General features: G+C 44.6%; 1 protein-coding gene across 4 annotated transcripts in view; it reads left to right on the forward strand.

Annotated features, from left to right (window-relative positions):
- The window catches only part of LOC134577628 (protein CEPU-1-like), an 844,338-nt gene that overhangs the window by 808,137 nt on the left and 13,917 nt on the right, over window positions 1–22,284 (forward strand). Inside the window, exons 6-9 of one of the 4 annotated variants that reach the window (XM_063436475.1) lie at window positions 5,218–5,338; window positions 12,168–12,319; window positions 17,993–18,028; window positions 19,860–19,892. In XM_063436475.1, coding sequence (XP_063292545.1) covers window positions 5,218–5,338; window positions 12,168–12,319; window positions 17,993–18,028; window positions 19,860–19,892 — 342 coding nt within the window. The remainder of the gene's footprint in view (window positions 1–5,217; window positions 5,339–12,167; window positions 12,320–17,992; window positions 18,029–19,859; window positions 19,893–22,284) is intronic. The other 3 variants (XM_063436476.1, XM_063436477.1, XM_063436478.1) reach the window with 3 other exon arrangements.

The following is a 22,284-nucleotide window of genomic DNA, read 5'->3' on the forward strand; positions in this document are numbered from 1 at the left end:
GTGTGCCCCATGCAGGCAGTATGAGGGGGTTCGCTCTGTGTGCCCCATGCAGGCAGTATGAGGGGGATCGCTCTGTGTGCACCATGCAGGCAGTATGAGGGGGTTCGCTCTGTGTGCCCCATGCAGGCAGTATGAGGGGGTTCGCTCTGTGTGCCCCATGCAGGCAGTATGTGGTGGATCTCTGTGTGCCCCATGCAGACAGTATGTGGGGAATGCTCTGTGTGCCCCATGCAGGCAGTATGAGGGGGATTGCTCTGTGTGCCCCATGCAGGCAGTATGAGGGAGATTGCTCTGTGTGCCCCATGCAGGCAGTATGAGGGGGTTCGATCTGTGTGCCCCCTGCAGGCAGTATGCGGGGGATCGCTCTGTGTGCCCCATGCAGGCAGTATGCGGGGGATCGCTCCGTATGCCCCATGCAGGCGGTATGCGGGGGATCGCTCTGTGTGCCCCCTGCAGGCAGTATGCGGGGGATCGCTCCGTATGCCCCATGCAGGCAGTATGTGGGGGTTCGCTCTGTGTGCCCCATGCAGGCAGTATGTGGTGGATCTCTGTGTGCTCCATGCAGGCAGTATGTGGGGAATGCTCTGTGTGCCCCATGCAGGCAGTATGAGGGGGTTCGCTCTGTGTGCCCCATGCAGGCAGTATGTGGTGGATCTCTGTGTGCTCCATGCAGGCAGTATGTGGGGAATGCTCTGTGTGCCCCATGCAGGCAGTATGAGGGGGTTCGCTCTGTGTGCCCCCTGCAGGTAGTATGCGGGGGATCGCTCCGTATGCCCCATGCAGGCAGTATGAGGGGGTTCGCTCTGTGTGCCCCATGCAGGCAGTATGTGGTGGATCTCTGTGTGCTCCATGCAGGCAGTATGTGGGGAATGCTCTGTGTGCCCCATGCAGGCAGTATGAGGGGGTTCGCTCTGTGTGCCCCATGCAGGCAGTATGAGGGGGATCGCTCTGTGTGCACCATGCAGGCAGTTTGAGGGGGTTCGCTCTGTGTGCCCCATGCAGGCAGTATGTGGTGGATCTCTGTGTGCCCCCATGCAGGCAGTATGTGGGGGATCGCTCTGTGTGCCACATGCAGACAGTATGTGGGGAATGCTCTGTGTGCCCCATGCAGGCAGAATGAGGGGGATTGCTCTGTGTGCCCCATGCAGGCAGTATGAGGGAGATTGCTCTGTGTGCCCCATGCAGGCAGTATGAGGGGGTTCGATCTGTGTGCCCCATGCAGGCAGTATGTGGTGGATCTCTGTGTGCCCCATGCAGACAGTATGTGGGGAATGCTCTGTGTGCCCCATGCAGGCAGTATGAGGGGGTTCGCTCTGTGTGCTCCATGCAGGCAGTATGTGGGGAATGCTCTGTGTGCCCCATGCAGGCAGTATGAGGGGGTTCGCTCTGTGTGCCCCATGCAGGCAGTATGTGGTGGATCTCTGTGTGCCCCATGCAGACAGTATGTGGGGAATGCTCTGTGTGCCCCATGCAGGCAGTATGAGGGGGTTCGCTCTGTGTGCCCCATGCAGACAGTATGTGGGGAATGCTCTGTGTGCCCCATGCAGGCAGTATGAGGGGGTTCGCTCTGTGTGCCCCATGCAGACAGTATGTGGGGAATACTCTGTGTGCCCCATGCAGGCAGTATGAGGGGGTTCGCTCTGTGTGCCCCATGCAGGCAGTATGAGGGGGATCGCTCTGTGTGCCCCATGCAGGCAGTATGTGGGGAGAGATAAAAGGGAGATATTGGCAGGATTACGGCATTGCAGGTCACCTTGAAGAACTCTGTTGGTTTTTGCTCCTGGGGCGCTGCTCAGCCGGCATTCCAGCTTCCAGCCAAAAATAAGCAGAAAGTGAAAGAAAGAAACACACTGTGCTAGCTAGAGGAACCAATTAGAGAAATATACAAAAAAATTGTCTATTGGATCAAAAAAAAAAAGCATTTTATTCAGTCATTTGAAATAAATAAAATTAGTTAGAAACCAAAGAGAGAAACTGTTTTGTGTTCTAATAATCAGCCTTTATGGTAAAAGTATTTTGAATAAAATCCCTCGTTTTGGCTTCGATTCCTGATTTATTTTATTCAAAATACTTTTACCATAAAGGCTGATTATTAGAACACAAAACAGTTTCTCTCTTTGGTTTCTAACTAATTTTATTTACTCTTCAAATGACTGAATAAATGCTTTTTTTTTTTGATCCAATAGACATCTTTTTTGTCTATTTCTCTAATTGGTTCTCTAGCTAGCACAGCTGTGTTTCTTCTCTTTCACTTTCTGCTTATTTTTGGTGGAAGCTGGAATGCCGGCTGAGCAGCGCCCCAGGAGCAAAACGAAACAGACTGTTCTTCACAGGTGACTGCAGGTAGATTGGTATCACAGGTAGATCAGCCCCAAGCCAGCTGTGATTCCAGTGCTATTGCCAATGGCATGGATTATTTACAGACTATGTAGTTCTGTAAATGAAGATCGCTGCTCAGCATCCAGAAATGTGGGACCAGTGATAATTTCTTATAGCATCTGGACAGAATGGAATTCTAAATCCAAAGACTGGAATGATGCCCGTAATTTCATATTGTGTGTGTCAAGCCTCGTACCAGGGGTGTCTGGTGACATTTCAAGTTGTTGGGGCGCCAGACTGGACACATGGATTGGACTCTCTGCCACAAGTTGTTTTTAGTAATGAATAAGAATTGGTTTATATGACACTACTATCTCCAAAATCTGAGGACGATCCCATACAGAGGGAATAAACCAGGCAAACATATTCATTATTATCACTTCTGACCACAGAGATTAGATTTTTAAAGCATAAGAAAAGAAAGAGATTCTAGAACTAAAATAGAAAAAACAAGTTAAATAAATTAAATAAGCTGCTTCCCCAGAGGCCAGGGAGGAGGTAGTGGGAGCCTCTAGCGCGGGGAGGAGGCAGTGGGAGCCGCTAGCGCGGGGAGGAGGCGGTGGGAGCCGCTAGCGCGGGGAGGAGGTAGTGGGAGCCTCTAGCGTGGGTTGAAGAAGGTGGAAGCCGCTAGCGTGGGGAGGAGGCGGTGGGAGCCGCTAGCGCAGGGAGGAGGTAGTGGGAGCCTCTAGCGTGGGTTGAAGAAGGTGGAAGCCGCTAGCACGGGGAGGAGGCAGTGGGAGCCGCTAGTGCGGGGAGGAGGCAGTGGGAGCCGCTAGTGCGGGGAGGAGACAGTGGGAGCCGCTAGCGCGGGGAGGAGGCGGTGGGAGCCGCTAGCGCGGGGAGGAGGCGGTGGGAGCCGCTAGCGCGGGGAGGAGGCGGTGGGAGCCGCTAGCGCAGGGAGGAGGCGGTGGGAGCCGCTAGTGCGGGGAGGAGGCGGTGGGAGCTGCTAGTGCGGGGAGGAGGCGGTGGGAGCCGCTAGTGTGGGGAGGATGCGGTGGGAGCAGCTAGAGCGGGGAGGAGGCGGTGGGAGCCGCTAGCGCAGGGAGGAGGGAGTGGGAGCTGCTAGCGCGGGGAGGAGGAAGTGGGAGGCAGTGGGAGACGCTAGTGCGGGGAGGAGGCGGTGGGAGCCACTAGCGCAGGGAGGGGAGGCAGTTTGAGTTTCCAGCAGAGTGGGAACCACATAGCTCAAGCCATCCTCTTCCTCAATGGGCTGGTTCATCTATTTGGGCGACTTATTTGCTGCTCTAAGGAACAACATTAGGTAGCAATAACGGGATGTCAGGCAGCCAATGGCAGTAAAGCAGACAACTTCTCATAGAATTTAACCTGATTTTTGAATAGACAGCTAAATATCTGGTTAGGCTTTTTATTTTTCTCAAACTCTCCCTAGCAACAAAAGGGACATTATAGGGGAAGCAGCAGCTCTAATGATTAAAATGACATAGAACCCATTATATCAGACAGACACATCTTAAAGTTGTAAGTTTACATAAAAAAAAACAACAGAACAGGAGAATTATGTAGTTTATTTTTTTTATTCTAACAAAAACTGGTGGTGTGGTGCCCCAACTGTACCTATGGACGACCCCGCACTGCCTCTTACAATGCTAATGGACCTGTAAATATTTGTGTGAGCCCCCCATATTGCTAATGACCTTTACCATATAGAGGGCTACTGACTGCATATCTGCCAGGCCAGAAAAGGCTACAGTAAGTACCTACCTGGAGGAGCACTTGCATGGACTATGCTGGGGCAAAACAGGACAACCAACAATTTGCCCAGAGTTACCTATTGTCTGTCCATAGCCCAAAATCTTATAATTTCTAAAAGAGAAAAAGAGATGGGGTGGAACAATGCGTAGGTTTGGTCTCCAACAGGTTGTTTATACTCTCCTCCCCCAGACTACGACCTGTTAATAGGTGAAAAATTAAAGTATTTAAATATAAAATAAAAGTGTATTTTTTTGTATTTGTTTCACTATATAATATATTACATTTTAAATGGTCCCTCAGTGAACTTTACAATGTAAGTATGGGTCTTGTAGTACACCCTTTTTGATCCTTGTGTAAAAAAAAAGGGTTAGATTCAGCGAATTGAAAACCAAATTGCTAAATATAGTCTAGTCAAGCTGATTTATAAATGTTGTCTTTGTTAAATTGAGTTTTTTTAGAGTATGGTTTTAGAGAGTGAATCCCAAGACCTTTACAGTGTAATTATCTGGACAGTTTGATACCTGAGCGATGCAACGTCCCGTCCTTGCCCAGAAGATATTTTCTCACCAGCTCCAATGGTTGCTGCTGCTTTTTTTTATCCATATGAATAAAGCTTTTTTTCATTTGCATCCTCTGGCCTTGCGTTTTGTTTCTCTCTGTTTCAATTAAGGGTAATCAATTGCTTATTGGAGAAATTGGATATTTAACATGAGACTCTACAATGTGACCGTGCCAAGGTAAACGAGGTGGGAAAGCCGGCTGTCTATAGAGCGAGCGAGTTCAAAAGGATAAGAGCAACCGCTTATAAAAAGCAAAAATCAAACCAAATTAAAGCGCATTGATCTGTACAAGTAACTGAAAATCTATCCAGGGCTATGTTATATAAGCCTTTTTTCTGACAGACGTGTCCTGATGAATACAATGTACAGCAACAACATAATTACATGAGTTTCTGTCAAAATGTCACGTCAGACAGACCTTATTTTACCACTCTAATTGCACTGAATCCTGTGAGTGCCGCACTGCCTGGTCTACGTGGCATAGAGTACAGCTACCTTGCAGGAATTGTATGATTTGAATGTGGTTTATTTACAGATATATTATATTTATTTGCTCTCTCTGCAGATCCACCATATATCCTGGAGACATTGAACATTGGAACCCCATTAGGACATCAAGGAGTCTTGCGATGCGATGCCCTGGCTGTACCAGCTGCAGAATTTAAATGGTACAAAGAAGACAAGAGGTATTAGAATCTAACGAACCCCTTCTGTGCAAATCGGAGACATGATTCACTGTAGAGATAGGAGCTGGGGCATGGACGTCACTGCACCCCATTAGTCATACAGCCATGATCAAGGCACTATCACTGAATTATAAAAATAAAAATGTAGAATCTGGATTTGGTGTTACATTAAGCCACAGCAATAGGTGGCATACCCAGCACCAGCCTGAGCACCAGATTGCACCCTCAACATTATATTGTACCCACAGCACTTATTACATCACATCACCAGATTACAGACAAAGCTATTGCCACAGCACTAGGTAGCACAAACAGCAGTTGCCAGAGTACTCTAGGCGTCACTGTCTGTGTCACTGTCCCTTACCCAAACTCTCTGTGTGTTTTCTGTGTTTCTCTTTTTTTCCCCTTCCTCAGCCCCTCTGTCTCTTTCTTTGCCCCAGCACCTCTGTGTGTATCTATCCTCACAACTCCCTGTGTGTCTTATTCTCCCCTCCCCATCCCTACTGTGTATCTCTTTCTCCCCCAGACCTTCAGTGTGTCTCTCTATTACCCCTCCCCACCCTGTGTGTCTCTTTCTCTCCTCGAGTGGACCATAGAGGATCTTCTATTTCCTCTACCTGGCCAGTCTGACTGGAAGCTGCTCGAGCACACAGGGTCAGACTTAGAGCATTTGACACCTGTGGCTGGTCCAGTATTTTTTAATGTTTTTAAGAATATTTACTGCACACATTTGTAAAGTATGTGTTAGAAAGAGTCCCCTCAAGGCCCCATTAGAGACTACAATGAAATCTAATGGGTCCTGGAGAGGGGCCCTTCTTTTGCCCCCTCCTGTGCATTTAGTTTGCTCCACTCCTGTGCCCTTCCTTTCCCCCTCTCCTGTGCCCTTATTTTGCCCCCTACCCTCCTGTGCCCTTCTTGTCCCCCTCCCATTCTTGTCCCTCTTTAGCCCACTCCCCTTCTGTGTCTTTCTTTTGATTACCTCATGTGCCCTCTTTAGTCCCCCTTTTCTGTGCCCCTTCACCTTCCGTGCCCTATTTTACTCCCCTCCTGAACCCTCTTTTCCCCCTTCCCCTTCTGTGCACTCTTTAGCCCCCCTTCACTTTCTGTGCCCTATTTTGCCCCCTTTTGCTCATCTCTCCATCTATGCTCCTCTCCTGTGCCCTTGTTAGCCCCCCATCATCTTATGTTCCCTCTTTTGCCCCCCTTTTGCCCCCTCCCCTTGTGTCCTCTTTTGATCCATTCCTGTGCCCTCTTTAGCCCCATTCTCCTTCTGTGCCAACCTTTGCCTGCTTTAGCTTCCCTCCCCACCTGTTCCCTTCTTTAGCTGGCCTCCCCACCTGTTCCATCTTTAGCTTCCCTCCCCACCTGTTCCCTTCTTTAGCTTTCCTCTCCACCTGTTCCCTTCTTTAGCTTCCCTCCCCACCTGTTCCCTTCTTTAGCTTCCCTCCCCACCTGTTCCCTCTTTAGCTTCCCTCCTCACCTGTTCCCTCTTTAGCTTCCCTCCCCACCTGTTCCCTCTTTAGCTGGCCTCCCCACCTGTTCCCTTCTTTAGCTTTCCTCTCCACCTGTTCCCTTCTTTAGCTTCCCTCCCCACCTGTTCCCTTCTTTAGCTTCCCTCCCCACCTGTTCCCTCTTTAGCTGGCCTCCCCACCTGTTCCCTCTTTATCTGGCCTCCCCACCTGTTCCCTTCTTTAGCTTTCCTCTCCACCTGTTCCCTTCTTTAGCTTCCCTCCCCACCTGTTCCCTTCTTTAGCTTCCCTCCCCACCTCTTCCTTTCTTTAGCTTTCCTCCCCAACTGTTCCCTCTTTAGCGGGCCTCCCCACCTGTTCCCTTCTTTAGCTTCCCTCCCCACCTGTTCCCTCTTTAGCTTCCCTCCCCACCTGTTTCCTTTTTAGCTGGCCTCCCCACCTGTTCCCTTCTTTAGCTTCCCTCCCCACCTCTTCCTTTCTTTAGCTTCCCTCCCCACCTGTTCCCTCTTTAGCTTCCCTCCACACCTGTTCCATCTTTAGCTTCACTCCCAATCTGTTCCTTTTTTAGCTTTCCTCCCCAACTGTTCCCTCTTTAGCGGGCCTCCCCACCTGTTCCCTCTTTAGCTGGCCTCCCCACCTGTTCCCTTCTTTAGCTTTCCTCTCCACCTGTTCCCTCTTTAGCGGGCCTCCCCACCTGTTCCCTCTTTAGCTGGCCTCCCCACCTGTTCCCTTCTTTAGCTTTCCTCTCCACCTGTTCCCTCTTTAGCTGGCCTCCCCACCTGTTCCATCTTTAGCTTCCCTCCCCACCTGTTCCCTTCTTTAGCTTTCCTCTCCACCTGTTCCCTTCTTTAGCTTCCCTCCCCACCTGTTCCATCTTTAGCTTCCCTCCCCACCTGTTCCCTTCTTTAGCTTCCCTCCCCACCTGTTCCCTTCTTTAGCTTCCCTCCCCACCTGTTCCCTCTTTAGCTTCCCTCCTCACCTGTTCCCTCTTTAGCTTCCCTCCCCACCTGTTCCCTCTTTAGCTGGCCTCCCCACCTGTTCCCCTCTTTAGCTTTCCTCTCCACCTGTTCCCTTCTTTAGCTTCCCTCCCCACCTGTTCCCTTCTTTAGCTTCCCTCCCCACCTGTTCCCTCTTTAGCTGGCCTCCCCACCTGTTCCCTCTTTAGCTGGCCTCCCCACCTTTCCCCTTCTTTAGCTTTCTTCCCCACCTTTTCCCTCTTTAGCTTCCCTCCCCACCTGTTCCCTCTTTAGCTGGCCTCCCCACCTGTTCCCTCTTTAGCTGGCCTCCCCACCTTTCCCCTTCTTTAGCTTTCTTCCCCACCTTTTCCCTCTTTAGCTTTCCTCCCCACCTGTTCCCTTCTTTAGCTTCCCTCCCCCCTGTTCCCTTATTTAGCTTCCCTCCCCACCTGTTCCCTTATTTAGCTTCCCTCCCCACTGGTTCCCTTCTTTAGCTTCCCTCCCCCCTGTTCCCTTCTTTAGCTTCCCTCCCCACATGTTCCCTTCTTTAGCTTCCCTCCCCACCTGTTCCCTTTTTTTAGCTTCCCTCCCCACCTGTTCCCTCTTTAGCTGGCCTCCCCACCTTTCACCTTCTTTAGCTTTCTTCCCCACCTTTTCCCTCTTTAGCTTTCCTCCCCACCTGTTCCCTTCTTTAGCTTCCCTCCCCCCTGTTCCCTTCTTTAGCTTCCCTCCCCACCTGTTCCCTTCTTTAGCTTGCCTCCCCACCTGTTCCCTTCTTTAGCTTCCCTCCCCCTGTTCCCTTTTTTAGCTTCCCTCCCCACCTGTTCCCTCTTTAGCTGGCCTCCCCACCTGTTCCCTTCTTTAGCTGGCCTCCCCACCTGTTCTCTTCTTTAGCTTCCCTCCCCACCTGTTCCCTTCTTTAGCTGGCCTTCCCACCTGTTCCCTTCTTTAGCTGGCCTTCCCACCTGTTCCCTTCTTTAGCTTCCCTCCCCACCTGTTCCCTTCTTTAGCTTCCTGTTCTCTTTTTTAGCTTCCCTCCCCACCTGTTCCCTCTTTAGCTGGCCTCCCCACCTGTTCCCTCTTTAGCTGGCCTCCCCACCTGTTCCCTTCTTTAGCTGGTCTTCCCACCTGTTCCCTTCTTTAGCTTCCCTCTCCACCTGTTCCCTTCTTTAGCTTCCCTTCCCACCTGTTCTCTTTTTAAGCTTCCCTCCCCACCGTTTCCCTCTTTAGCTTCCCTCTCCACCTGTTCCCTTCTTTAGCTTCCCTCCCCTCCTGTTCCCTTCTTTAGCTGGCCTACCCACCTGTTCCCTTCTTTAGCTTCCCTCTCCACCTGTTCCCTTCTTTAGCTGGCCTTCCCACCTGTTCCCTTCTTTAGCTTCCCTCCCCACATGTTCCCTTTTTTAGCTTCCCTCCCCACCTGTTCCCTCTTTAGCTGGCCTCCCCACCTGTTCCCTTCTTTAGCTGGTCTTCCCACCTGTTTCCTTCTTTAGCTTCCATGTCCACCTGTTTCCTTCTTTAGCTTCCCTCCCCACCTGTTCCCTTTTTAGCTTCCCTCCCCACCTGTTCCCTCTTTAGCTTCCCTCCCCTCCTGTTCCCTTTTTTAGCTGGCCTCCCCTGTGCCCGCTTAACCTCACCTGCTCAGCAGGCTGAGCGCAGTAGGGGAGCTTCTGTTCCCCTACCCGGACTGACAGGAAGCAGGCAGTTCTGTGCTCTCTGTGAGCACTTCCTGCCAGACCGGGTAGGGTAACAGAAGCACGGGTACCGCGGTCGGCCTGCTCGGTCACGCTACATGCTGTGCAGTGCGCTCCCTTTCTGCCGGTCACCCAGAGATCGCACCCCCATAATGAGAACAAAGAGCCCCCGTCCGCAGCACGCTGCCGCCTTGTGCCCCTTCAGCCTCTGCATTGCACCCTGCACACAGAGCTCAGACTGCCCAAGTTGAAAAATCAAGTGCCCCCACCCCTTGCAGATGCCCATGAACTGGGGAATGAATTATCGGGGAGAAAGTATTGTGGCAAACATGCTGTGGAAGTGGTAGGAGCTAACAAGGTAGAAAAAAAATGCTCAATGATGGAAAGGCAGAAGAGAGACATTGGCTTAAATTATGAGAGGGAGACAGAAAAGCTGGGCATGGTGACACAGGGGGTTGGAAGAGGGACACAGGAGCTAGGGAGAGAAACTGTGAGCTGGGAAAAAGAGAGAGATGTATAATCTCATGTGGAAAGTGAGAGACATGTGAGTTGGGACAGGAGAAAGAAACACAAAAGCTATGTAGAGAGAAGTATTAGCTGGAAAATAGAGACTTGGGGGTGGAAAGAGGAGAGAGAGACTTGAGAGGTGGAGAATGACAAGGGGGACATGAGAGCTGGAGAATGACAAGGGGGACATGAGAGCTGGAGAAAGACAAGGGGGACATGAGAGCTGGAGAAAGATGAGAGGGACACGAGAACTGGAGAAAGACAAGGGGGGCATGAGAGCTGGAGAAAGACGAGAGGGACACGAGAACTGGAGAAAGACGAGAGGGACACGAGAACTGGAGACAGACGAGAGGGACACGAGAACTGGAGAAAGACAAGGGGGTCATGAGAGATGGAGAAAGATGAGAGGGACATGAGAGCTGGAGAAAGACAGGGGGGACATGAGAGCTGGAGAAAGACAAGGGGGACATGAGAACTGAAGAAAGGCGAGTGGGACATGAGAGCTGGAGAAAGACTAGTGGGACACAAGAACTGGAGAAAGACTAGTGGGACACAAGAACTGGAGAAAGACGAGAGGGACACGAGAACTGGAGAAAGACGAGAGAGACAGAGCTTTAGAGATAAGAGAGCCGTGTAGAGAAAAGAGAAATAAATGGATGACATTGGGACTGGAGAGAGAGATGCAAGGAATGATGAGTATTTTATTTTTAAACATTTTATTGCAACAATGCAAATAAAATGTTACCAGGAAAGTTCACTAGACGTGAGGCGCTCTGGGAATATTAATTACCATGCATTACTTGTTTAATAGAATGCAATCCAATCTATTTATACTGCCCTATATCCATAGTGTGGCGGCATGGTTTACGGTTATGCTGGTTGCTGTATTGCTCACGAAGCAGCAGAGATTCAGGGTCTGTCTTTGGTTTTCTCTGTGTTTGCTTGTATATCATGGGAGCTCGGAGCATGTACTGGTTGGCCGGTAATAACATTAGATGATTCTGGTATTAATCAGAGGAAAAGCATATGGACTGGATTTTACAAAGACAGCAGAGGCAAAGAAAAGACTAAATTAAAAACCTAAAATATAAGAGGTGCATTAAACCCAATCTATAGGTAGTAAAATGTTGGCTGAAGTATGTAGTATCATATTATGAAGGAAAAGAAATTTAACTCAAACCAGCAATATCTCAACTCCCTGTTACTAGCCTAAAAAGGACCAGCTCGTCCCATAAAAACCACATATAGGTATCGTGTTGGACACCATACCAGAGGGTGCTGTAGATGCTGAAGACAAAAAGGTTTATGGTACTTCAGAGGCTCCACAAACCACTCTACTGTCATCTTCCTATTACTAATCAACATATATATATCAGCCTAATGATCTGCTCTTTGCTACTTCTCTTATCACCTCTTCACGTGCTAGATTACAGGACTTCTCTCATGCGGCACCAACCTTTCGGATCGCACTTCCCCTCACTGTCAGACATCCCATGCTTTCCTTTCCTCTAAACGGTCCCTTGAGACATTTTTGTTTAGGAAAGCCTACCACTCAACTCAATAACCAACTCATTCCATTCAACATTCCCACTTCCTGTGTCTTATCTCTCCCAGCCATCTAGATTGCAAGTTCTTTGTCTTTTTACTTATCCGTACATTACCAATTGTACCCATGGAAAGCGCTGCAGAATGTGTTGGCACTTTATAAAGTATGGAAATAATTCTAGCACTATACTGCTGTCCTGCACACTCAACCGATTGCCTAATCCCCCACATTCATCTTCCTCTTGTTCTTATAACTCATTTCCTCTAGATTGAAAGCTTGTTCCAGCAGGATCCTTAATAACGTCCTCATCCTGATAACTTTGTCTCTATATCTGGATGAGGATAATAGGAGTGATACCAGTTAACGAAATAAGAGTATATGTATGGTCAACTCCTGATTCATCAAGAGATAGATTAAATCTGGCACATTTTGAGAACTAGTACGCTCAAAAAAAAAAAGAAAGAAAGACTGCTGAATTTCTTTAGGTTCGAAAATGCCTACGGTACAGTTGGAATAAATAATTACACTTACAAACATTAAAAAAAAAAATCAAACATTTCTCACAGAATAAACAGAGTATCAGTTCTGGTGTAAATATTAAGGAATGCAAATGTCAATGTGCTCTTTTTTTTTTTAACCACAAGTCCCTTTTCTTGCCAGGTTGAGCGAGTCACGGCGAGGAGTAAAAGTGGAAAGCAGCGAGAACTTTTCTCGAGTTACATTTTTCAATGTTTCTGAACAGGACTATGGGAATTACACTTGTGTAGCCACGAATGGACTTGGTCAAAGCAACGCCAGCATCATCCTGTTTGGTAAGAGATCCCAACAACGTGACTAGTGTCCGCTTTCTGCATGACATTTTTATTTCAAATCTTCCTCGCAATCCCCATTTATTTTTCGTTACTTATCCCTTTCATTATCACCTGTAACCTTTTTTGGGTTGGAATGTACGAATTTACTTAATTTTCTGCTTTGTAGCAGAAACAATCCTCTTCACAAATATAGTGCCAGTCATTTCACTTTACGATATCACTGATGAAAACGACATTGCGCTAAGTACACCGACAGCCATGTTGAAACCGTTCCTGGGCAGGCAGTGAAAATACAAACTGTTTATTCCCATGAAAAGGGTTCTCCGCAGACAGACCAAGGTCAAACATGACCAGTCAACAGAGACTTTGGTTGTATAGACTTTGTCAGGGTTCACTGAGTTGCAATTTCGGGGAAAAATGAAGTAGATAAAGCATTTTTTTCAGTCCCAGGCATGTGTAAGGAGAATTGTTTATTTAATGTGGGTTATAAAGGATTCTTATCTAGTATTGGAATTTCTAGATAACCGCCAGGTCTTCCGGTATATTAAAAGTTGTTTTGTTGGAGTATATTTTCAACCTTAGCATTTAACAAACCTTCTTACCGTTTATTATTCATTCTGTTTGTTGATGGCACATATAATCGCTGCCGACCTGATATTAATACTTTGTTACTGTGGATTTATCCACCAGCACTGATAATTGTGATGAAATTCTGTGATTCACATAAAAAATTCTGAGACTAGAACTCATATACTTCACATATTTCACCACATTGCTCATTTGTCACAGACACTCATCAGCAAACATTGAGCTAACAACTTTCAAAATATAGTCTATTTTCACCCTAAGTAAAAACAAGTTGAGACCTTTTTTTTCCAACACGACTATATTTTTTTGCCAAAATGTAACAATTTGGTCATCACCTCGTCACAGCTCACTACTTATAAAATTGACCCCTAACTATCATAAAGAAGCAATAACTCATTGCTCGGCATCGGTGCCAAAAACACCTTGGAGCAACAATACCCACAATACACAGACTGATTACCGTGGCAGTGGTACAGCTACAATGTCCCCTTTCTAAATGCTCTAGTCTTCTGTTTGGCTGATATACTCATAATGTCAGACAGAGAATTAATGCCAGTCACCAGGAACACTGTGATAAGAGCATATAACAGAGGAGATAGCGGGCAGCCTTAGTGAGTGCCATTCAGTTTTCGGCTACGGAGTCAATTCTTGCCCATGGCAAACATATTTCCTATTTGGATAGAATTAAGTACCTAAGTTAGAGTGTAAGAAAGGGTTAAAAAAACAAACAAAACATTTTTGTTGTAGCTGCCACTTAAATTCCCTATCTCCAACTATCAAATAGATTTTTGTGTTTCACAAAATGCCGGCAGCATAGAAGCAGTGTCCTCTACCTCCTTATGCATCACAAAGATTTCTACTAGAAATATCTAGGGTAAAGGGATGAAATATTGCTGAAATAACAGGGAAAAAAGCTTTGCTAAATAGGAGTGAGAATTTGCCTAAATTGTTGCAATTAAGATAATACATGCTGTCTGGACAGAGAGCTTTTGAGTTCGTGAGTTTTGAAATTACAGAGCTAATTTCCTCCTGTGTTAATGACTCATTAAGGTGTTCCAGCTGGGTACGAGAAATATTAGAGAAATTGAATAAAGAAATCTAACTGTCGGTATTGCATTGGATGTAGAGTTTGGGGTTTTCCATGGGATAATATGTTGCATCCAACGTGATGACATATAGAAAATAATCTTTGTTTTATCTTATTCGAGGAATATGTTAATATATTAATAGACGTGAATTATAATCCTGTTCCAAATGGATATTTGTACATCAGGCTATTATGTCAATAAATGGTATTTCTGTTAAGGTGAGTACTTCAGTTAAACTAAGGGTAAATTAAAGAATTAGGTAGGTTTAAAACAATTCAGTTGACTTTTGGGAGAGGTTTTGAAGGTTTTACTTAAGTCTACTGGTAGAAAAAGGAGGTCTGGGTAAGATGTAATTGCTATGATTGTGGCATAACTTGGGCAGATAAAATAATGTCATTTTGAGAATCGGTTTTCCATACAGGTAGGAGAGTATGTGTGGAGCCACAGTAAGGATGGAATGGCATTAGTTTTAGTGAACTCGTTAAGTGGAATGGAGTAGAATGGTAAAAATAAAATGTGGTCGTGATGGCATCCAGCCAGCGTTCTATATAAATACCCAATATGTACAATTAACAGTTATAAAAATAGCATTACAGACCATTGTAGAAAAAAGCCCAAATAGTGCAAAAATATGTTAAAAGCTAAAACAGTAGTATTATTGCTTTGCAGTTAAAGTGACACTGCAGGCGCCCGGACCACTTCAGCTCAATAGTAATTATTGCAGTTATTGAGAAACTGCAATAATTGCTATCCAGGGTTAACTGCATCTCTTCCTGATTTGAAACGGACCTTTGGTCCATTATCTGATGCTGGACATCCTCGCGCTCTGCAAGAAGACCTCCAGCATCAGATTTATTTTCCATAGGAAAGCATGGGAGGGCAGGGGAGGAGTGTGGGTAGAAACCTGTCCCAGCGCCGAGGGAGAAGGGCTTTAACCCCTTCAGCACTGTGGGAGGAGGAGTGCGGGGGAGTGGGGCATACTGTAGGATTCTATAGTGCCTGGGAAACAACTTTATTTTCCAGGCACTATGGAATCCCTTTAAAATGTGAAAGGGGAAAAGATACCGCGATAATGCTTTTTGTTCCTCATAGCACTGTATCAGAGACAATCGGTGAAATCTACCATGTGCATATATATATCGAATAGTGCACGTGTAATTAATTCATTTGTTAAATAGTTAACTTAACATGTATTGCTTTGCAGCAACAAAGACTCTATTTTAGATTAGAAAACGAATCATGCACACACTAAAAAAGAAGTAATTCCTGCAGTTTGCTCCAGAAAGGGAGCGTCAATCCCTGAAGACATCAAATGGAAGATAAATATCCAGGAGGACCTGAGGTTTCCTCTAAAAGGCAGTCTTTATATTTGGAACAAGAAAGTGGAGCCAACGTTTTGGCTCCTCTCTGAGCCTTTATCAAGTCTTGCTAAATGTTAAATAGCATTAGAAACGATATCAAGTCCCACTGTGACTGAAATATGTTAGGTATTTAAGTCAGCTGAGAAAAAGTAGAAACACAATGTAATGCAAAATGTGGTCAATTCCATTACTGGGCAAAAGACACTTTGAAGTATGTCATATGACACAACTCCGCTTTAGAGCATAAGAACAAGTAACTGCTAAAACTAGCTCCTGTAAGATGCATCTTCCTCATACCTTGCACTATGGACTAGATTTCCATGTATGATGTATAGGGTTTGATGATATGGTTTGAGTGGTAAGTATGTGTTCATCATGTAATGATGGAACGTTTATCACCTGTAGCTTTACCTCCAGTGGTGAACGATAAGGTCCAACGTTTGCTATTGCATTTACTTCAAAATTTAAATAGGATCTCCTTTCTGCAATCTATTTCTATATCTAGGTTTTAAGATGTCAACCAGTTACAAAAGTGCAAGCTTCTAAGTCCATTTTACTCCATAGCCCTCTTGGGCAAAGTATTGACACTTAAGAATTGAATATTGTGGCCTCTATCCTCGTCCCTGATGAGGTCTCATGGCTCAGTTAAATCTATTGAAGCTCAGGTATTCTTCAGAGGCATCAGGTTGAAGAATATGCTCATCACAAGGTCACAAACTAGCAGCTGTTGTGATATTTCAGGTATACACAAGTTACACACCTCAACCTGTTGTCTGGGTTTTCCTGCTGTTCTTGTAGTGAGCATACCGTAACTTTCTCTGCAAGCCTTTGTAGTGCAGCTTGTAATGATTTCATTTGAGATGCCTATTTAGACTTGCCTGGCTAGTGAATGTCATTACACATTTGCCCAATGTCCTCCTGGAGACTAGATGGAAATACAACTTTATATTGGGAAAAGTTGATTTCAATGAGACGGTTTAAGAGATCCCTTCATAATAAGAATGAAGAAAAGAACACTCAGGGTTGTGATTTTCTTTACAGAGAGAGGAACCACTGATATCATGGAGACCTCCATGGCAGAGTATACTCAGGTGTAATCTAAGGTAGTGATGAGGTTACATTTATAAATAGTATAAGCACAGTTATGAAAATGTTGATTGCAATATATCTGCTAAGATTATGTCTGCTCCCTCTAGCCCCATTTGGCTCTTAGTTTTTTATAAAAATCCAACTATGATACATTCTCCTTGTGTAAAATAAAATCAGTGGCCCATTCTTCCATATTAATATAACCTATAGTTATAAATCTTCTGTAAAACACCTTCATTGGTTTTTTTAGTGTTTCTGGTCACCATTTCCCTTGGACGGGCAGACTGCTACAGTAAATAATTTATAGTGATTAGACTTGACGAAGATGATGGGCTCTTTCAGTCAATGGGACCCACTAATTTAGAATGGGAACATAGGTTTGAGTTCTTCACCAAGGGCTAAGCAACACAGCTTACTGTTAGTGGGACTTGTTTATTTCCAGTCACCAAGTCCCGCTTGTTTGTTTTGATCCATCTTATCTTCAGTTATTGACTTCCTAATTAATTCTCTATACTGTCTGGAACTTCAAGACATATTCTACAACCAGATTTATTCTAATTATGATATTAATAAAAGCATCTCTGGTATTAGGAGACATGAGCTATATTTCGTGCCTTAGTTGTAATTCTATCAAAGTGTAAATATATTCTTATTTATTCCACTCTTATCATATGTGTTTTTGTTTTTATAATTATGAAAATTAAAAACAAAATGACCTGTTTTTATTAATTTCTATTTCATAATCACAAGCAATACATACATGAAATAAGTTGCTGTCATAGGTAAACAAGAATTGCTGACAATTATCTAATGGTTGGAAAGACTGGTGACATATAGAGGTCCTGTCGTACTCTCCAGAGAGTCCAAAACACAAACCCTTGCTTTTTGGTAGGAGAGCATCACAGTACCTTATAAACTACCTGATGTGTTGAGTGCAATTTAGCATGTAAACAGAGTATAGCTTAATGTAGAAATAAATATAAACTGATATGATTGCTGCTTTGCTTCCACTTGTGGTAACTGTCCATTTGGACACACTTGGCTGTAACTCACTGTTTACAATGCGAGATTCCTCTCTCTCGGTTTGGAGAAACTCACAGATTTGCGGCACAGACAGAAGAAAGAGAGAGAAAACAAGAACAACATATAGAGATAGAGAGGCCTCAAAAAGCATTTACAGCCATGATTTAGAATTCTGTAGGCCAGCAGAAACAAACAAAATCGGCACTGATCGCACTGGGCAAAGTTATAGACTAAGTTTATTGGTCCAGTAGAGCAAAACCTCAGCTCGTCATTCACAAATATAGCACAGAATGCATACTGTAAGTTATCCTACCACAGGTAGCTATATACTCCCATCATGTATAGACTTCCCCTTTCCTATACATTTACATAAAGTGTTTTGCTCAAAGTTAAAGACTTTTTTTTTCTCTTCTATAAACAAAATATATGTTTAAAATGTTGTTTTCTTTATTTTGGCTTTAATTTCTGTTGTGTAAAAGAAACCCTTCTATTCCCCCTCCCCATATCTCGTTCCCACTTTGTAGAAATATTCCAGTCCACCAGCTCACCCTTACTGCAAGGTCAGTACAGCCCCGGTGTCTTCTGTTCATCTTGTGTCATTAACCTCTTGTAAGCCCCCCATACCTGCACTGACCCACCCTGTGTCTGTACCAAGGTCTGTTTTGTCCCCTCCTTTATTACCTCCCCCATGACTGCCTGCAGTTTGATCCGTATATCATTTTATGTAGATATCTGTGTGAGTAAATATATATATATATATATATACTCTTGAAGATGTATCAGAGCTTGAACAGTATTAACAAGTGTCCTTACTATATGATCTCTCTAGATCACATTTTTACGAACACCTTGTTGTGATTTAACATGCTTATTGTGTTTCTACATATGTTTATTAAGTTGTATGATATGTTGCCTGTCATATGACAAGTTATTTTCTTGTGGTTACGTCAATTTTTGCCACAATTGTGTGAAGCGTATTTTTGTGTTCCTAACTCTCTGCAGCTCTTCGGGTAACAGCAGTGTCTGTCTCTCGTTTGCTATTGCTCATTGTGACCCTTTTACTACAGCCATTGACCCTATATAACCTTGGCAGATACCCTGTATCAATGTTTGTTTCTCCTTTCTTGTACTTTTGCGTAATGGTTTTTCTTTGTTTTGTATCTAGTGGTGGTTTAATCACTATATTGTGGGTGGGAAGAAAGATGTAAAATTATACTTAAAACTGGACTTTTCTGGGCTAAAATGCAAAAAATGTTCCTCTCTATGCAAAATGTGTACTTAACTCTTAAAGTTTAATGGATAAGAAATGTCCAAATATGGATATGTGAGCTTGTGGTCACAGCTTTTCTTAGACGCCAGTAGACTGTTATATTATATCAGTGCCCTTAAAACATGTTCCTCTACCCCCAATCAAAGCCTCACAATTCTATCTTCAAAATTTGTTAGACTTTTATACTAAGAAGGACAGACCAGTGTCTCATTATAGTGATACTCTAAACCAGGGAACGCCATCCTTTGACAGTCGATATGTTATGGAATTCATCTCTCCTGATGCTTTGCCAGCAATATGACTGTAAAAGAACTATGGGAGATCTACTCTACAACCTCTGTAGTGCTGGAGGTTGCCTACCCTAGCCAGCCCTAATCTCTTCTGAACAATGACATGGCAGGCGTAATATATAGTCACCCTAACAAACACCCCTCCTTATCTGCAACCTGACTGAGCTCATCAACGGTTATCCTGTTTACTCAGTTTTTATCCTTAGGAGTGCTAAAGAGCCTACATTGGCATGAATACTACAGAGACTGTATGTTTCCCACATGTATAATGTAGAAATGAGGATCCATTGCAATACCATACATGTTACACAAGGTTCCATAAAAGTATCTAGATATTCCACCACTAAAGTTCTCTAGACAATGCTTGAAATTGTGTGACTTTCTGTTGGAATACCAAAAGTGTTGCATATGGTTTATAGGCGTAAAATAGAGATTTAATGAGTTTTCATAGGACCATAAAACACTAAATGGGTTTCTCAGGAATAATATAGGCATTATGTTCTATTAGAATACAATGCTATTGTATAAGGTTCCTTTTGAGCACAGAAGAGTTTGGGCGAGGTTCCATTGGAGAACCCAACTGTGAGGTTTCCTAGCAATATCAAAGAGGTCTTTGGGTTCTATACAGACTGTGTGAGAATATCAAAAAAACACCATAGGAATATCAAGAGATCGCTTGAGGCTTCACTGGTGAAAGCCACAGAGATCAGTTGGGTTTCATTGATCCTTTCGAGAAATGGATTTTTATTAATTCATTATGTGCTGCTTATCCCAGCCTAGCAATATGTATATTGCATTCTTCCTTAACCACCCATTGTTTTTGATTTTTAGAAGAGACCACAGCTGCCTTGACCCCCCTTAAAGGTTAGTAATGCTGTGCGCTTTATCCCCCTACCACCTCTTTGCCAGGCTTTTTGCATAGTGTGTTCTGCTTCGAACAGACATTTGAATTAACCCTACATTGCACGTACCTTTAATATGGGAAGCACTGCTAATTTATGCCGTATAATCCGATGCATTATGTATACTACATGGAAACACTTTTTGCTTGCCCTGAAATTCCAGCTAAAATCCAATCCTTGGACTATACTTGGCCTATCCCCACCTTTTTTATTGCCTGTACTGAATCTATTTTCCTTTCCACCTGTTTCTGCCTCCATCACTGTTACTTCTGCCCTTTTTCCTTCGTACCATCTTCTTTTCTTTGTTTCCTTCCCTTACCATCTGCCCCATCTTTCCTCATTTTCCTATCAATCGTGTCTCCCTTACTTGCTGTCCAATCATCTTACTTACTGTCCAATCACCTTGCTTACCGTTCACTCGTCTCTCCTTTGCTTTCCACCCCATCTTCTAATCCATGTCTTCTCTTTGTACCCTTTACCCCAGCTTACCTCTTTTGGATTCTGCACCATCTTCCCCACTTTCCCTCTTTTATATTTAACTCCACCTACCCTCCTTTTCTCTCTGTTCTATTTCCTTCCGTGGATTGTGGGAATACATAATTTGAAAACTGAGATGCTGTTCCTTCCAACCTAGGAAAGTAAAACACCCATAATGAAATGATTTAGCTTTTTTCCCATGTTGTTCCGTGATCTCTCTTCATAAAGTTCCCATGGGATTATGCCCTTTGCAGGTAGCCAGGCTTGTGGGATGGGGAGAGAGGATATTCTCTCTGTGGAAGGCAAGTGCCTGATTCTGATTCTGTACCAGTGTCTCTACCTGGCCCCTCTGTCCTCTCTTTACTACCCTAGGGTGTGAAGGCATTACAAATGTTATCCCTCCATTTTCTCCAGTCTGTAATTTGACCAGTGTTGTTGAGTGACTGTTCCTTTACAGGGACACTATAGTCACCAGAACAACTACAGCTTATTGAATTTCATCTGGTGAATATAATTATTCCCTTCAGGCTTTCTGCAGTAAACACGGTCTTTTCAGAGAAAATGCAGTGTTTACATTACAGCCTAGTGATACCTCCAGTGGGCGCTCTTCAGATGGCTGCTAGAAGTGCTTCCTGGGGCAGTGCTGCACAGTGTGACTGGCATTCAGTGTCTCCACCCTCTGCATGCAGACACTAAAATTTCCTCATAGAGATGCATTGCTTCAATGAGAAGATGCTGATTGGCCAGGGCTGTGTTTGACTTGTGCTGGCTCTGCCCCTGATCTGCCCCCTTGACAGTCTCAGCCAATCTTAATGGGAAGCATTGGGATTGGCTCAGACCACCACTTCTGATGATGTCAGCAGACAGGGGCAAGGCAGACAGTGACTGAGCCAGCAGCTACAGACTTGAATACAAGTAAGATTTTACTATATTTAGGGAGGCAAGAGGGGCCCAGGGAGGCTAGATGGTGGTTCTAACACAATAGGGTCACAAATACATGTTTGTGTTCCTTTAAGAGGCAGAAAACAGAGTCTGTGTTATGACTGTTTGTCAGTTTAATGAATCTGAGTCCTGCATTGGAGAGACTCGGAACAATTCACTACTCATTTCATGGGTTTCCTTCCATTTAAACAAACCACTCACACTTACCTTTGTGAAACAGTGTTATGAATGGGAAAGTGGTGACTGTCTGAGAGCATCGGCTGACATTCTAATCTTGTCAGTGAGGCCAAGTCTGAGGATTCCTCATTAAAGCCTCAAACATCACCAGAAACCATGGGTAGAGTGAATGAGTGCCATCGTAAGAACTTTGAGGTTGACCCATTAATAAACTGTCCAAGTGCTTAAGGTAAGATGACAGCCAGGACCTCCTGGCACCATGTCAACTTCATTATGATTAAGTTGTTATGGTGCACTGCATGTTCCTTTAATATCCACTCACTGAGGAAAAATGATCAAAAGCACTGGATCAATATTTTAAACTGCACATAGTGGCACCTCAGCACATTCCTGTCTCTAAGACATCTATAAACTCAGTAAGGAAAAGAGTGGGGCAAACAAGAGACTGTCTTGGCTCTTTCCCATGCATTTGCTAAGCTGTTTCATCTCACTGACTGTGTCCCTAAGGTAGATCGGTATTTCTCTTGGAGAATAGTACATCATTCAAAGACCCAAAGGACAATTAGAGGGTGTTCTATAAGCATTGCTTTCATGTCTTAGGTGCATTATTCCTCTCTGCTGTCTGTACAGCCAACCAATAAGTGGCCATATCCTTGTGGTGCAATTCAGTCCTTACTAAACCTGGCAAACCAGTTCCTGGGTGACACCTCTGCTGATGTTTGTTGCCTTAATAAAAAATTAAAGGGCCTTCAGCAGTG

The sequence above is a fragment of the Pelobates fuscus genome, chromosome 11 (assembly GCF_036172605.1).
Source record: "Pelobates fuscus isolate aPelFus1 chromosome 11, aPelFus1.pri, whole genome shotgun sequence".
NCBI classification, from domain to species: Eukaryota; Metazoa; Chordata; class Amphibia; order Anura; family Pelobatidae; genus Pelobates; species Pelobates fuscus.